Source organism: Etheostoma spectabile, chromosome 11 (assembly GCF_008692095.1).
Source record: "Etheostoma spectabile isolate EspeVRDwgs_2016 chromosome 11, UIUC_Espe_1.0, whole genome shotgun sequence".
In the NCBI taxonomy this organism is placed as follows: domain Eukaryota; kingdom Metazoa; phylum Chordata; class Actinopteri; order Perciformes; family Percidae; genus Etheostoma; species Etheostoma spectabile.
The window spans coordinates 8,313,737-8,330,675 of NC_045743.1; the positions used below are offsets into that span (position 1 = coordinate 8,313,737).

Consider the following 16,939-nt stretch of genomic DNA (forward strand, 5'->3'; position numbering starts at 1 on the left):
TGTGTGCCTCCTCTGCTCATTCACCTACATACTGTGCGGTGAATCCTTAATGACAGCAGAGGGCAGAGGACAGGAAGGACTTCTGACAATGCTGTTCTCTAACAGTCACATCCTCTGTCAGTATTTACAGAGGGTCAGGGTGTGTGATGGAGATACAGATCAGTTGTCCTTCCTCCTCGTGTCTGATACCAAAGAATTACTGAACATCAACCCAAACAAGGAAAGAAATGAAATCCTGTCTGTCAGTTTATTGGATTGAGACCAAAATTAGGGTGTAGAACCCTTTATATAAAATTTGCACTGTGTGTGGACAACTGTGAGTTGTCAAATTTTACAAATTAAAACAAAAAGGCTCTATTGTCTCTCCTTTAAGATGAATGAATATTTCACACAAGTAAACGTGCATCAGATGAAAAAAAACACACAATGACAAGGGAAAGTAAGTCCTTTATTTGAAGAAAAAAATGGGTCATTTAGTTATCAATACATTATGTTTTATCAATACACATTAAATAAGGTCACTGGCAATTTCATTTGTTGCAACTTTTACATCACATAATGGTATAATACTAGCAGGAATACTGTTATCATTAGAAACGTGTAGCAATTACATTAAACACAAAAGTAGTTATTGAGTTTAGGCCTATATTTAATTAGTGTTGTTCGGACTAGAAGAGACAAGTATGCCAATAAATAAACAAACGAACACAAGTCCACAGCAATAATCTATTAACTTTCCCAGCATCATAAAATGTATATTTAAGCACATTAACTGTATACTGCAAAAAGGCATTTAAAGCTGTTTGTTGTGTATTAAACAACATTAAAGTCAACAACAATAATAACTCCTGCACTTTACAGTAACTTCCCTAAAATAATCACAGCTGGAGCTTTTCAGTTTAAGAGACAGCAGCAGAAGTCCCCGACAGGTACTATAAACTACTGCTCTGTTACAGAAAATAATTATGAGTTTAGGGATGCTGTGATAAAATCAAAGCAGACCTTCAGGGCCCCTTTTCTTTCACGTCCTCTATCCACGCATTTCTTTAGGTCTAACACAAACTACGGACCAGTCCTGACAGTTTGTGGCAGATTATGTTGAGATGAAAATCCTTTCTCTGTTCACTTCCGTCAACTGCTTCGTTGTGAAATTCAGTCTTGATCCGGTGATAATCCACATTAACTTCGTACGAAAGGACGCGTTTAATAAAAGTCACAGAACGAAGCATTTTCTTAATCACCTTCATTTTTTTCTGCGGCGTTTTCACAACTCCTGCTCCTTCTTGTCTCTCGAGCCAGGCTGCGCGTGTAAAAAAATAAATAAAAGCCCTCTTATGGGATGGAGGTGAATGCTGCTCACTTGCACAGAGGTATCATCGCGATATGTTCTGTGCACCACCAACTTTCTTCTAGGTCTGATTAAAGAACAAGTGTTGGTGCAGTGGGATGGAATATTTCTTTCTGCACCCAATTCATTAATTATAAAAACAGCTGTGACTGCACCTCTTTTGTTCTACAAGCATGTAAAAAATAGCCTACCTATGGTTTACTTAAACCACCGGCTGTCTCCAGTTAAGATAGCCTGTATCTAAATGAGCTTTGGCTGCTAACACCTCTTGTTCGCATTAATAGTTAGCCTACCGTAGGGCTACTTCCCCATATGTAAATATTACCCTCCACTGAGCAGGCGTGGTCTGCTCTGTTATTATCCAATCAGGAACACAAAATGAGCTCCCTGCTCGAACACAGCTTTTATTGCTTCACCGTTTTATGGCTATGATTCAATTATTAAATTGCAAATCAAAATGTAAGCATGACCTAAAACAACTGCATATTGCCAGTTTACATGCAACACGATCCTGACTCATTTATAGCAACAAAAGACTATAGTCTATAGTTTTCTAACCAGACTCCACTTCACAAAGTAGTCTTTTCTTGCAGGGCAACTTTAATCAAAGAAGCAATGTTGCTGCTATTTCCAAATTGCGTGAAACTTCCTTTTCGCATGTCACATTGTTAAATTTGATCTCATCACCACGACCAATCACAGATAAAGGCCTAAGGGGCAAGGATAACGTCTGAATCTCAATTTGGTCCATTTGGTGCCACAGCAGTGATTGGATTTATATATTTCTTAGTTTGATTCTCCATAGTAACCTGTATTTTTACCATTAAGTTGAAGACTTTATAATTGAAAATGTATATTATATTTTCATATTTAAAAATGTAAACAGATCGAGGAATAGCCTTCCAGAAAATATGTTTTAGTACAGTTTCCAATACATTTCAGTTAATTTTTCATTCAAAATACTGTAGATAACAGAAAATGTTTTTGGATTACAAACAATTATTGTAATAGTCCAATATTCAGTTGGTTTTGGCGGTGGGTCGTTCAGTTTTCCAAATGTTACTTAATGAAGAGCATAGGGTCTCAATAAAGGACCAGTGCGGTGCAGAAAGCTGCAGTGGGGGAGAAGGAAGAAGGAAGAGCTCACCCAGGGTTAAAATGGCCGCCATCCACTGAATACTGAGCTGATTTGTAGCCTATAGCCACAATTCAGCAATACATTAATTATGAAATAAGATGAAATCAATATAAAATCTATGTTATTAAATAATGTAGGTTGCAAGTCAGATTCAGTTAACTGGCTGAAACTTTTCGGGACACTGGTACTGTGGGACCTGTACGCATTTAAAGTCATGATGATGATTGCATTTGCCTTAATGCGCTCTTAAATCCAAAGATGTACCATCTCAGACTATGTGACCAAAGTAGGGTTGTTGTTTTTTTAAACTCTCCCCCAACATTAAAGATTGAGGCTGCTCGGTTTGAAATGTGTTACTTGGATTTGGAATGCAAATGCTTTGTTCAGGAGGAGGAGGGATCAGCAAGGAGTCTGAAAGCGACGAGTTTTTGATTAATGAGCTTTGAAATGGCTCTCCAGGAGCAATAAAGGATGAACTGCTCTCTCTCTCTCTCTCTCTCTCCCTCTCTCTCTCTCTCTCTCTCTCTCTCTCTCTCTTTCTCTCTCTCTCTCTCTCTCTCTCTCTCAAACACACACACACACACACACAAGCGCGCGCGCGAGCGCAAAAATACACGCACATCCATCGTTGCATCATTTCCAATGTCAAAGCAGGTTTTTTTCTTCTTTTACTTGTGTTGTCACCAATCTCTTCTGCCGTACCCATCAGTCTATGGCCATATTTCTATATTTACACTTCATCCAGTTTATGAATTATTATTTTAAATGTTTGTAATAATCAATTAGACAGCTTGTCCCATCAGAAAGGAAGGTAATCATGTGGCCAAGCCTAAAAAATGATAAGTGACATATGGAAGATGCAATAAGCCCACAGACTCACTTCCCTCAAACCAATGAAACATCAATAATCTCCAGAGCCTTTTATCCTGCTGAAATGCAGTTTGCATTGGAAGCATAGAGCCGTCTGATGAGTTTTAGATATCCTGGTGTCTAATTATTGATTGGCTCTCCCTGTTTGGACTGTGCAGTAGAGCTGTGGAGTCAATAAGCCTCTACTGTTACCTGACAGTGTCACTGGGAGGAATCAAAATAATCAGAAACAGTGGGTGACCACTGCTGCAGGGTGTTTTACAAAATCAACAAAATGCAATAAAAAATACAAGTTTGAGCACTTTATTTACAAAATGTTAAACACAATAAAATATAACATTTCAATATCATTAAGGTTTCATAAATTTATGGATATCCAACTAAATGAATAACAATGGAAGACAACTAAAAAATATTAATGGACTACACGAAATGACATGCTGGTGTATAATATTTCATACTTCGATAGTCTACGTTTTGCTTTAGGTTTGAGACAAGATTAATCATGGACACATAGTGGTGTTTATACACTATCAAATGCCCCATTTATCCCAGATTTACAATTAGAAATGCTCTTTTTTAACAATACACTGCGAGTCATCGCATTTTTCAAACCCTGTTTTGCCCACACTTCCAAGTGCACTGATCTGTCCAATCTTACAAAAAACTCCACACTTATAAATACTCGCATATAAACGATAAATAATGTGCAATACAAAAGTACTTAAATAATAAATATGCTATATGCTAGTACGAAAGATTAAGCAAAATAATACAAAATAAATAAATAGGATGCCCGTGAGGAGAATGAGATCCTACAAAACAGACGAAAATTTCCCTAATAGTCCTTCTCTCTAAAGAGCTTCTACTCGTGATCTACAAGACTTACCTTCAAGTAACGGCATGAAATATTCAGTCAAAAATTGCGCATTGCACTTGAGAAAACAAAAACAAAAAAGAGGAACAATTGTCTGCCTCTGCGCATCTCCAAATATTCAAGAGAAATGGGCAAAGCTGTATTATTTAGAAAATAATTACACAATAGCATTAATAGTAATATCAATAATACTGTAATAATACACACGACTCGCTTGGAGTGTAGTTATTAGACTAGTGAGGTAATAAAAAGAGCGCAACATAATTTTGGCACACATACATAGCCTACATACACACACGCACGCACACGCACACACAAAAACCACATATTACAAATGCGTGAGTTTAGGCGCTTCCTGAATCCTTCCCTGAGACGCTTGGTGAGAGGTGAGATCTGTGTATGTGGGATGGGGATCACAGGGTCCATGGTGGTGGTTTCCTGGGATCTGAGCGGCACAGCTGTAGTCCACACTGGTGGATGAGGGGTGGGGAAGATGGCCGAGGTTGAACATGGGGCCCGAGGCTGGCATGGAATCAACAAAATTCCCACCCACGTAAACGGGGCTGCCTTGCAAATTGTCGTTGGCAAAGCTGCCGGCGCTCTGCATGCCGTGGTGCTCGTACTCAGAGCCCGGGTACCTCTTCTGTTGTGGGATGCAGCCACCCAAGGGTGCCGTGTAAGCGGCCAAACCGTACATGTTTGGCTGGGGTTTGGCGAAAGACGGGGGCGAGGGTGCGTCATAGCTGAGGCTGTTCACGTTTTGGAGCTGGCCAGAGTATCCAATGTGATTTGGGCCACTCAGCGGCGGGCTTCTATCCGGGGAGTGTCCCAGGGGAGAGTGTGCGAGCCCTTTAGACTTCTGGTCCTTTTTGTATTTCATCCTCCTGTTTTGAAACCAGATCTTTATTTGACGCTCGGTGAGATTCAACAGATTTGCCATCTCCACTCTCCGAGGGCGACACAGATAGCGGTTAAAGTGAAACTCCTTCTCCAGCTCCACAAGTTGTGCGCTGGTATAAGCAGTTCTGACCCGTTTGGAGGCTGGTCCCGGTGGGCTCTTCTCATCACTCACCTCGCCACCTGTAAAGGAACCACAGCTTCATCTTAGCCTTTTTGTATTACCAATGCAATCATAAACTGTAAGCACAACAAGGCCCAGTGCCCCCCGTCCCCCCCTCCCACCCCCACAACAAGGCCCAGTCCTCCCACCCCCCAGAAAAAGACTTATGCACGCACCATCATGGTCTCTACCTGCACTGGTGCAGTTGTTGCTCTTCTGCTTTGAGTTCTGCCGGGTCTCCTTCATCCAGGGGAATATCTGCTTTGTGAGGGTTGGTGTGGCAGTACTGGAAGCGCTGCTGGAAGGGGATTTCTTCTTCTGGTGCGCAGAGCTGTTGGAGCTGGGAGAGGATGCGGACAGTGGAGGTGCTGCCTGCTGCTCCCCAATACTCGTGGCTTGGCTGCTGCTGTTGCTTTGACTGCTGCTTTGCCGCATGCAGTCTCCGTTCAGGTCGCTGTCTTTGAGGGTTGGTGGCCGGACAGCAGAGGTCTGGATGGGACACACTGAGCTCTGGTAGTCATTCTCAATGTTAGAAGCAGGGTAGGACTGATGAGCGGGGCCATAGTTGTACGAGTCTGGTTTTGGGAAGGTGTACCCTCCAAAAAGTCCAGAGTTATCGTAGTATGTTGCTTTCTGCATTTTGTGGATTCAAAGCCAATGAGACAGAACAACTCGATCCAATGGCATGGATGTTGTTTATTCACGTGATTGGTGCTTCCCACCGTTGCTCCAGTCTGTGACCTATACAGAGAAGTATACCAGAGTCATGAGGGCACATATGAATAAGGCCTATACTCATTAGCTGCAACCTCCTCAACCTTAGACTGGTCGAGATTCAGGATTTAAATGAACAAATTCGGATAATCTCTGCTCATGTTGCTATGGGCTACAGCAGCCATTAAATTAGAAACTACCAATTGTCTCTACAGTGTCCAACAGTGATAGATCTCCCAGCCCCAGGTTTGAGCTAGTCTGACTCCTTTCTTGCACAAAACAGTTAAAGTTTAACTTGCGCTAGAAAAGACTCTCTGGGAGCCTTAAAGAGTCCCTCAGAAATAAGCTGAATCAGCATTTGACACACAGACACAATACCCTTTTCACTAATCACGAGCCCTGACAAAGCCCGTCATGCATTGTTCCCTGCAGCAGAAATATAGCCCACCAAGGCCTCGCACATGCGTTTGGAACAAATATTTACACACACAAGGAAGCTAAATACTAATCTCCTCCACTGTTTGTTATTAATGTTAATATCACACACAAATGTAGGTAAACATGTGTGTGTGTGTGTGTGTGTGTGTGTGTGTGTGTGTGTGTGTGTGTGGTGTGTGTGTGGTGTGTGTGTGTGTGTGTGTGTGTGTGAGTGAGAGAAAGAGGGAGAGAGAGAGAGGGAGGGAGAGAGTTTTGTTGGGTGGGGGTGGGAGTTACATATTTCATTGCCCTTTACACACATGCCTTAGTCTATATATTTTGGCTGATTGGTTGGTTTTCTGCGTCTAGCCCAGTCAAGCAAAATGTATTCTACCTTTAATCTTAAACAAAACAAAAATATTCTGAAGAAATTATAAAATGTTCAGGAGACGTTTGATGGCAGCTACATTTGTTTTCAGAATATGACAAAGAAACGAACGCCGGCATTTGAACTATAAGTTGAAACACAAATATCAAAGGGCCGTGTAGCCTACTGTATGCTGGTGGCTCGAGGAGGTGAAGCCCGCGCCGTGCATAACAATTGCACCTGTCAGTGTGGACCGCGGCAGAATTTATGACCGCAAATGTTATGGTTGTAAACGGCCTCAGAGAGGAATGAAAAGGAAAACAGTCCTCAAGACTCGCATCCCTCAGAAGTGTAAAACTAAGCGTAGGAGGAAGGCAAGGGAAAGAATTTCATACTCCTTCATACGCGACTTCTCCCATACAGAGGCTCAGTTTATAAACGATGCCTCCATTCTGTCTGGCGCGAGTCTGCAGCCACACACCGAGCTGAATGACTGGAGATATTTTTGCTGGTTAAAAGAGAGGGAATATTGACGATTACGAATCGGTAAAAATGTGGTAATCGTGGGATGACATGGTGAATTTATTTCTGATTTTACATTTTAGAATTTGCATGTTTTTTTATTAATGTTTGAGAGGAATGTAAACATAGTTACCCTGATGGTTCTTTTTTTTTTAAATATATTTATATTCGTGTGGAAAAATAGTAGGCCTATTACGTGCGCTGTTGTTGGCTTAATTCATGCAGCTTTGCAAACGTAGAATTATATCGGAACGGGACTCTGCGAAAATAATTACCCGTACAAGCAGAGTTAAAGTCATCCCTCATGTCTGTGTTCGTGTTTTAAGCCTCCTGTGAAGCACTGTGAGCGTTAATATGTAGCCTAATAACAAATCACCCATTCACCTTGTTAGCAGTTGGTCTGTGCTGTCCAGTCCCTTAATTAAAGAATTGTTACTCACCGAAATTTGCGTAAATCTCTTTTATATCCCTCACGCATTCATCACTGCTCCCACCTCGACCTGGAAGAGAAGTTTCTTCACATTAGGATTTATTTTCAATCACATGGGCTTGACATTTGATGCATATATTTAAAAATAAATAAAATAAATGTATGTATATCATCAGGCCCAATCTTCTCTACCACTTTAAAAAATATGACTAAAATTATAGTAATTTATTTATCACAGCTAAAATACGTTTTAATTCAAACGATTACTGGACAATACATTTTTTTAATTTTTTGACCCATTTAATTTAGCTAAATTGGAAGACACTGCCACAGCAATGACCACATGGGCCTATGGGGTGCCCCCCCCCCCCCCCCATCCCGTCTCAGCTTGAAACAGAAAAGTCTTACATGTGCACTTCTTACACAAAGAGCAGCCCAAATATTTAGCAGTCATAAGCTTTTTATGTGACCTTTGGGTCATTAAGCATTTAGGCAAAGTTTAATGAACAACGAGCAGTTTGGCTTCAAGTAGACTCAACCCTCAACTCAATTTTAATGCAGCTTTTCAGCGGGGACTGAAAGAAGATGCTCGACCGACGGCAAGAAAGTAGAACTACCTCAGGACATTTCAGTGATTTTTTTTTTTTTTTTTTAACTGTAAAACCACCCATGTTTCCCTGCTCGTATTTGGGGATAATTAAAATATGATCATGGAGATTAAAGATTCCTTCGACATGGAATATTTGAAAAGCTGGTCGATAATCTGCGCCTGAAGTGCTATTTGAGCACACAGGGCTGCTAGTAGCAGACATGGTCCTCTTTTCAAACAACAGTGTTTTTCGCCTACGCGTTGTTACGGTAAGTTTGGTTCACACAATGGGCCGGACTCAATGTGGAGAGTTATTATCCCAGTTGGTCGTTACTCCTGGTTAGCCCTTCAAATTATGTTCATATTCAAGTTTAACAGCACTCGAGAGGCGTTTTGTTATTGTTGACAAATGTTTGTTACATGCAAGAAATAATAATAACTGCAGTGGATGACAGTGTGTTACTGTTGTCTCTAGGCTGTGCAAGGTCTGTTTTTCCTGGAGAAAATACAAACTGCTCACAACATGTGAAATCACCAGTTGCAGGAAAAAGATGTGCTTTAGGTAATGCTGCCTTTTGTTCATTTCTGTGGAAATTCAGCAGCTGCACAGGATATAAAGATGCAGTGCACATAAATTAAATCCAAATCCATCGTAAAACAGTCAAGAATATGTGAACAGAATGTAAGCTAAATTGGGAATAATTAACTTAAATATGCCATAAAATAAATAAGCTGTTATTGTCTTTGCGACTCAGGCCTATTCATTTTTTTTTATTTCCAACCCCAAAGAAGAATTATCAAACTTTGTATAAGTTCTAGTTAACCGAAATCAAGTGAGCCAAAATAGGTATCCAAATAGTAGGAAAATTAAGTATTTGCCTTTATCCTTGTTCACTATTCAGCCCGGCCATCCCTCAAAACATCCAATATGAATTCGTGTATAATATAACGTTGCAGGTTAACAAAGCCATGTAGTTGAAACCACATAAATCACGGCAAACGCCACTGTGACGATAAGACAACAAATTAATGTGATTTACGATCCAAGAGTCAAAAAGAAAAGTTCCTTTCCTACTTCTTCCCTCCGAGCCGGTTTTCATTGAAATGTGAAATCAGCTGAAAAGCAGCTGTGCAGCTGGAGCTCAATCTGACGATAATATTTGAACGGCTTTCTAAAAATATATATATATATATACATATTTACATCTTCTTTTGAGGAGGTTGCTGGACTTGATATCCGCACGGTCCCCGGCGAGAGCGACATTAACAAGCATCACCTCCTTGAGTGGAATAAATCATAAATATGTCCTTGCATTATATTAACCCGTGGTTAAAGGTTGCTTTATGCCATGCGATTGCTTACCTGCGAATCAATTCATCATAAACCAGCTTCCCTCTCAGTCTCAGTTCCTTTCCACGCAGTCTGTAGAATAAATCCTTCACCCTTTGTCTGTACACAATGCTGTCCTAAACCTGATCTTGCTGTTTTTCAGACATTTCCATATACCAATGGAGACAGTATTCCCGAAAGAATGGAAGGACTCGCATTCAACTACCAATAAAAAGCGAACAAGGTATCCTTATTCCAGAAAAAAAAAATACCCTGGCAATCAATCACCCATTGAAATATACAGAAATTCAGAAACGAAACGGCCTGTACACATTTTGGAGCTAAGATTAGGATTTTGGGGTGTTTCGGAAGCTTTGTGATGGCAAATAAAGGCGCTGCCTTAAGAAACAAGCATATTTGTTCACGTGATTGTTCTCTTCTACAACTGAGCCTTACCTCACCAATCCATTTTGATAAAGGGTGGCGTTTATTTCCTCATCTGCACTGTGTGAAAATGTCCCACTGCCTATTTCTTTTCATCTCCTCCTGAATTACAACTCGCCTGCACTTCATTACTTAAACACAAACATTTGATTATGATATTGTTAAGGTATTAATAATAAAGACTTGCACGTTCTCTATCAGAGCAGTAGTTGGCCTATGCAGTGCAGTATGTTTGCGTAGGTTAAAACAATTCTTTGCATTTTAAATGTTACATTTTCAGATTTTCCAGGTTTTGGTAGATTTTCTCCTCACTGCTCTTACGAGGAAATTTCACAATAAAACGTTCAAAGTGGGCCTTAAACGCACCAGAGTTCAGTATTTACACACTATTGTAAAACAATACTATTATATTCCCTTTCGATGTCCTGTTCACTTGCCCAAATGACTGCGATGATGTGGGATGTGCATTTTCTTTTTTTAAATGATTTATAAAATAAACGACATGTGGGTTTTTTCTTCCAGCTGGGACGGGATTGTATTCAAATTAAACCACATTATCATCTTTTGTTTGTTGTGTCTGTCTTCACACACTGCTCAAAACACAAAGAGTGAAAGAGCCATGTCTTCTCCGCATTGTTTTCAATAGCAATCACAGCAATGGAAAAAAAAAAAAAAACAACGGCAGGGTTTTATAACCAATAATGCATATTTTAGAAAAGACTAGAATGGATTGGAAGAGGAGGTTTTGGAGCCGCAGAGAGCGTCGGCTAGTTCGGCGGTGGCTTGTCTTGCTGAGAGGAATAAGAAGAAGGGATGCAGGACTGGTAGCGTCGCAGCATATGTTCACAGGGTAATAAAAGTGAAAGATTTACAGGTTTCGCCCCCCCCAACAGCGTCAAACCCTTTCAGGAGTTACTGAGAATGATTTACAAGGAGGCAGAACTGTCAGCCTGCCCAAACTTCCACGACTTCTTGGAAATCAAAATCAAATCATCTCCCACTAACAATAAAAAAACTGTAGAATCCACCTCAAGCAAAAAAGAAAGATAAATAGCCTGTTATTTATCTTATGCTGAAAGCTAAGACTATCAGTTAAGATAATTTCTACAAGCAATTTATAAATCTAAAATCTTAAAAGTAAAATAGTTTTAATAGCTTTTTTTGCAGTAAACTGATAAAAATCTGAAATAGATTCTGAATAAAGGACAGTGGGCCCTGTGGAGGGACCACACGGAGCTGTGTCCGAAAGAGCATTTATTCAGAGCGAGCACCCATAAATACATGTCACTGCCCTTAAGTTTTTACCATTCATCCTATCAATCCCTTTCAAGACATATGCGTAAACAGCAAGCCCAAACATTCTACCATTTCTAACATATTTGATTTAAAAAAAAAAAAAGACATGCATGCAGCGACTTACACAGCACACAGCCCTGCTCAGAGCGCACACATCAAAGGCAGCAATTCATCAAATATCACGACATTTGATATGTCATTTACCAACTCTGGCAACATGAAAAATGCTGAAATATTTACCTACCCAAGCATCCATCGGTTCGGATGTGTTGCTAAAGTGCGGCGCTACGGTTGTGCCGTGTATCGGATATTATTTTCTTGGGGGATCTCTTCAGTTTTCAAGTCTGATAGAGTCCTTGCGATTAATGACGACGCCGTGTTTCTAGGGGGACGTGCTGCATTAATTATTTAGACAATCACGTGGTCGAGAATAGAGAGCGGAGTGGTATAGTCTCTGGATTATATCTCTGAATGCAGACAGCGCACTTTAATATATCTTAGGGGGGTTGTCTGGCTCGGAAAGGCTTCTGCGAAAAAACAGCTGGAAATCAAATATGGCCGGATGGAGAGCAACGACGTTGTATTCCTGCACTGGGTGCAGTGTCATTGAAAATGGCAGTGCCTTTGGCTCCCATTTATTGCTGTTCAGACATGTAGGTCAGTGTGGCTACACACTGTACGTTGTAGTAGGCTGCTCTGACCTGATAATTGAAGTGAGGGGGGGGGGGGGGGGGCTGTGTGATAGCCCATGTTTAATTTTATGTTTAATTCATGTTTTAATACTGGAATCTTAGACAAGTCAAGGTTAATATTAAATGTTTTAAATATAGAGAAAATAGCAATCACTACTTATCTTAAAAAAAACAACTAGTTGTCCAATGTGCTGGTAACACACCCCTCCCCCACTTTTCTCATCTCCCCCTCTCTCGCTCATCCTCTCTTCAGCATCTATGTGCAGATCATTTATGGCAGGATGGTGGATTGGTACCATCACTTTGTCTCAGCTTCTCTCTGAATCTATATGACACACACGGGTATTTCACACGTACACAACCATATAGGCTAAGAGCCATGTCCTGTCGGCCCGCGTGCGCACAGCGGGGATCACACAGTGGTCACTGGGGATGAAAACACGGCTGAGTGACTGAAGATTGTCTTTCCACATGCCCGTTTATGGCCACTTTTGGTTGCATCAGGACTGATTCTGCCTGTGGAGGGTCGGAGGTCAATGTAGCAGTGGGTCATATTCAATAAAGGCATAGCTCGTGAAGTACATCGGGGTTTACCATCACATATGTAAACCTAGTTTATTATTTGTGTATGTCTTAATAAATGTGACTTATTCTTTGAAGGAAGACCACCGCCTCTGAAAGAGTTTTTATTCGTCAGTTTGAATCTACGAGGCCAGTAGGCCTACGTTTCATTTGTGTTTCTGTTCTGTAATACAGACCAACGTATACTATAACAACTAGCCTATTTTGCATTAAAGGTCAGGTCAAAGTCTTCTAAAGGACTCAAAAAGTTTTCACTGCAGAAAATCACCTTGAAAAGCTCCATCATGAGCTCATGGGGACGTTTTTGCGCAATCGCTCCTTTCGATAAGAGCTAATCGGAGAAAATGAAGACACGCCAGAGTAAAAACTCGTTCAATAACGTGGTTTTAAATGCAACAATTATGGTAGATCAATGATCCTATATGAATTTACCCATGCAGCGCACATTTGGTGCATCTGTGGATGTCATGCGTCCATGTGGCTTCATACGATGTGACTGAAGAAAAACTCTTCCCACCAAAAGATATCCTTTTGTAAATGGCGCAAAAACTGGCAACAATTGTAGTAAATAACCATATAAAAATGAAAGTAAAGTTTTGAGCACGAGATCAATTATAAGATAACTCAGTGTGCCCGGGAAAGTTTATTTCCACTAAATCTATATATTTGGAGAGAGGAGAAAATTAAAATCTCGCGACATTATGCCCTCTGAAATCATTTAAACGCAATGTTCAGTAGAAATCTTTATTTTTTTTTTCAATATACTTCTCGCATCTCAATGCACAATACAAGGTAAAAAGCATGTACAAAAATAAAAACAAAAAGATTGCATATTGACATGGGGAGACAAACGCACAAATTGCTTTTAAGGGCTCGATATAAATACTGGTAAAACATGTGTAAAAACTATGGAATTCACGCACTGACTCTTGCTTTGAATGCTTTGGCTTTGTAAGAGTGGAAAAGCCCTCCAAACCAAAGCGGACAGCGCCTGGGACAGAAAAGGCTGCCTGTCCGGCGGGTCAGGGGTGCTGGGGTCAGTCCTTGCGGCTGAAATGTGTCCCCTGGATGAACCTGCCACTGCTGCTTTGTCGACCTTCGATTGAAATACCTTTTCAAGCCTCTCATCGCGAAGACTTCACAGAGAAGACCTCTTCGTACTGGGAGAGCTTCTGGGCTTTTTTTGTCCGAAGACAATGACGGGTATAAAACAAAACAAAAAATATCTGTCTTGAAACGTGACGTGAAAGCCCCCCTCGGTTAGCTCGGTGTCAACGAAAAACTACAAGATTCCCACATGAACTAAAGACTAAAACTTTGCATAAAGCCATGCTGATAATCCACAAGAGTTCAAACGTATTTTGGATTAATTCAAGTTTAACGAATAACCTACTTTTAATTAAAATTGTGTGCTATGCGAAAATGTACACGTTTGTTTTAAACAAATAAATAATGACGTAAAAAAAAATCATATCAAGTACAAAATAAAACTACATATTCTGGATCTGATTATTTACGATGAGAAACCTCCATTATCAATTTGATACCATGCAGGAACAAATGATCTTTCATTATAAGACTTTCAAATGGCACGAGAGAGCCTCTGAAAATGTACACTGTTTACAAAGATGTCAGGAGAGATTTATAAGGGCACCAAAGTATGCACGAGGATGTCTTTTTGGGGGGGAAATTTAAAATTTGGGGCTAAAAATTCAAAGCTTTTATGTACAAAAAGTTAAAAAATTTTAAAAAGAAAGTGGAACGGAGAAATTCAGGGGGGTTTTCCCCCTTACAAAGGGGTTGGGTTTTTTGGGGCTGCTCAAATTGAAATAAGGGGTTCCTTAAAGATATATATATGGGTACAAAATTTTTTGGCTTTAAAGTGGGTTTAAAAATCCCCAATGGTGTGTGTGTGTTTTTGAACCAAGGGTTTCCCTATCTCAAAAAAGATTTTTCAATTTTTAAAACCACGTGAAAAACTAAAAGCGCACACTGCTTAAATCCTGAAACCGCCAGGTTTTTCATTAAAAGTCCCCGGGGGGTAACGTCCAAAAAAAACTCTTTTGATGTTTTTGTGTCTCTTTTAGGGGGAATTTTAAAAAAGAACACTTTCAAAACCCTCGCCTGATTGATTTTTGCTCACTAATCCACCTGCTGGGTTTTTTTTTTTAAATAAAAAAAAAAAGAGGCAAAAAAATCAGTCCACAAAAATCGATCAACCTCTGTCTTTTTTTTGTACGTTTTTTCGAAAAGTGTGCCCTTCTTTCCTCTTTTAATATGTTAATCAGCTGGTTTTCCTCTGGGGTGCTTTGCAATTTCTGGGGGTGGGGGAGATCTGCCCTTTTGTTAGGTAGTTTGTGATCTTTTTTTTTTTCACCTTCTTTTTTAAACCCTTTTGATCTGCCTTTCGGAAAACAAAAATGGGGCATCTCAATCCTCGCCGCCCCTCGTCAATACCTGTTAAAAAGAAACTCCTTAGCTCCAAAACCTGCTCCCGGGGAGCTGTTCTGGCCGTTTTTGGGTCGGGGCCTTTAATCCCTTTTTACTAAAGAAAAACAACAAAGGGGGGGGAAAAATCCCCAAATTTGGGCCTGCATGCAAAAAAAAAATACAAAAAACGATCCCTCTATCCCGGGCCCAAACTTGCGAGAGCAGGAAATAATGAGTGATTTTTAACTGGATTTAAGCAGATTTGCAGCAGATTTAACCACCATTACAACCGGTCAATATGTGTTTTCAAGAGCTTTCAGGCGCTCACCTAGCGGCCTATTTCCTGAGCTATAAAAATTTATGACTTGTGTAATTGGCGAGGCCTTTCAAAGACTCCCATAAATATTACACTGAATGATTTCTAAAGTACAGGTCTCAGTTGGTCCACGAGAGGAGGAGAAGAAGAAGTGGAAATCTTACCATTAGTTACGTGGACTTTCTTCATCCAGGGGTAAACTACTGCAGGCTGCTTGGACTGTATCCCATTTTGGCTCTTTGTGTTTTGCTGCTGTCCACAAGTCCGGGGTCCGGCCACTTGGACCGGGGGGCCCTGCTCAGTCTGTGCGCTGAAAGGGCTCGAGCGGCTGGATCTCTCGTGCACATGACCCCGTGGCTGCAATGTGGAGTCCTGCACAGTGTTGCAGCTGAAGGGCTGCTCCGTGTAGTTTGACCGTGGGTAGATCCCTGGTTGCTGAAAGTCTGTGCCCTGCGATGGACTGTAGTAGTCCGAGCCCTGCTCAGGTATATAGCTGTTTTGTGAATATTCCTCACAGGGAGGAAATTTTGGATCCACATACTTAGAGTTCACCATATACGAACTCATGGCCATTAATTTCTGAAGGTAGAAAACACTAATTTTTTTTCTCGAGTTGTCTTTTTTTCCTCCCTCCATAAAGCCCTCCTACTTGGTGTCAACTGAATAAAGTTAGCGAACCATGTGACCAGATTGGCCAATAGAGGTGATGCTGGTCCATAAACGGGTAAACATACAACTAAAAGCAATGTTATCTAACTTAAGATAACCTACATTAAAATCAGACCCCGGTGGCGAAAAAAAAAAAACAATTGCACTTAAACATATGCATGCACATTTGGATAATAAAAAGGCATGCTGGAAAAAAATAAATAAAGAACACATAACTTAAACCTTGTTTCAATATTTAACTTTACAATTATATAGAAAAATTGAAAACGCTGATTGTGAACGGGATTGTTTTACTCCATGGAGATAGAAAATATATCAGTTTCTACGGTCTAACTTGAAGGCATGGTGTTCAACAGAGAAACCAACAAAAGATACAAAAAGCCCCTTGGCATAAAAGCAGGGAATAATGACTGAGGACAATTGATGGACACTGTCTTTGTCAAGAAGGGGTCATCCAAAAGTTAGACGAATCTCATCACTTCATCTGCTCCCATCCCTTTGAGAAAAAAAACGGTCTCAGGAGCCCATTGGCCAGCAGCATTCTCTGGGAATCAATAAAGTATAAACCCACAGGAGGAAGAAGCTACAGAGGGTGCTGTTTATTTTTAGTAATCCATTTGGTATTTCATACTGAGCTAAATAGAAATAATTCCTAATTATGTTGGTTTTCATGTGAAATATTTTGCGTCAGAGTTCCATTGAGCCCATATAGTTTCAACATGCCCTGACCCTTCTTGTGAAGTGTGATGTTGTTGGATTTACTCTCATTCAGAAACCAACAACGTCACTGTAACATCTGACAGCATGTCGGGCACCAAACGCCTCATAACAAGATGGCAATTCGAAGT

General features: G+C 40.5%; 2 protein-coding genes across 3 annotated transcripts; both read right to left on the bottom strand.

The window, feature by feature from the left end:
* Positions 1-3,643: 3,643 nt before the first annotated feature.
* On the bottom strand, positions 3,644-12,057 carry hoxd3a (homeobox D3a). Of its 2 annotated transcripts, none has more exons than XM_032530072.1 (4): positions 11,647-12,057; positions 7,754-7,813; positions 5,485-6,034; positions 3,644-5,313 (listed from the first exon to the last, which is right to left on the bottom strand). In XM_032530072.1, the coding sequence occupies exons 3-4, from the start codon at positions 5,930-5,932 to the stop codon at positions 4,562-4,564; spliced, it is 1,200 nt and encodes a 399-aa protein (XP_032385963.1). In that variant the 5' UTR covers positions 5,933-6,034; positions 7,754-7,813; positions 11,647-12,057; the 3' UTR covers positions 3,644-4,561. The 2 variants fall into 2 exon arrangements, with proteins under 2 accessions (XP_032385963.1, XP_032385962.1); XM_032530071.1 differs by having other exon boundaries at positions 5,470-6,034; positions 11,647-12,054.
* A 3,413-nt stretch (positions 12,058-15,470) lies between these two features.
* hoxd4a (homeobox D4a) lies at positions 15,471-16,939 on the bottom strand. The gene has a single exon (XM_032530074.1). The coding sequence runs from the start codon at positions 16,056-16,058 to the stop codon at positions 15,528-15,530; it is 531 nt and encodes a 176-aa protein (XP_032385965.1). The 5' UTR covers positions 16,059-16,939; the 3' UTR covers positions 15,471-15,527.

What these genes read in the sequence shown, in the direction of transcription:
- hoxd4a (XM_032530074.1), bottom strand. Translation starts at nt 16,058, where the DNA reads ATGGAGGGAGGAAAAAAAGACAACTCGAGAAAAAAAATTAGTGTTTTC.
- hoxd3a (XM_032530071.1), bottom strand. Translation starts at nt 5,932, where the DNA reads ATGCAGAAAGCAACATACTACGATAACTCTGGACTTTTTGGAGGGTAC. An exon ending in TGCAGGTAGAGACCATGATG is followed by an intron (nt 5,314 to 5,469) that starts GTGCGTGCATAA and finishes GTTCCTTTACAG; the next exon opens with GTGGCGAGGTGAGTGATGAG.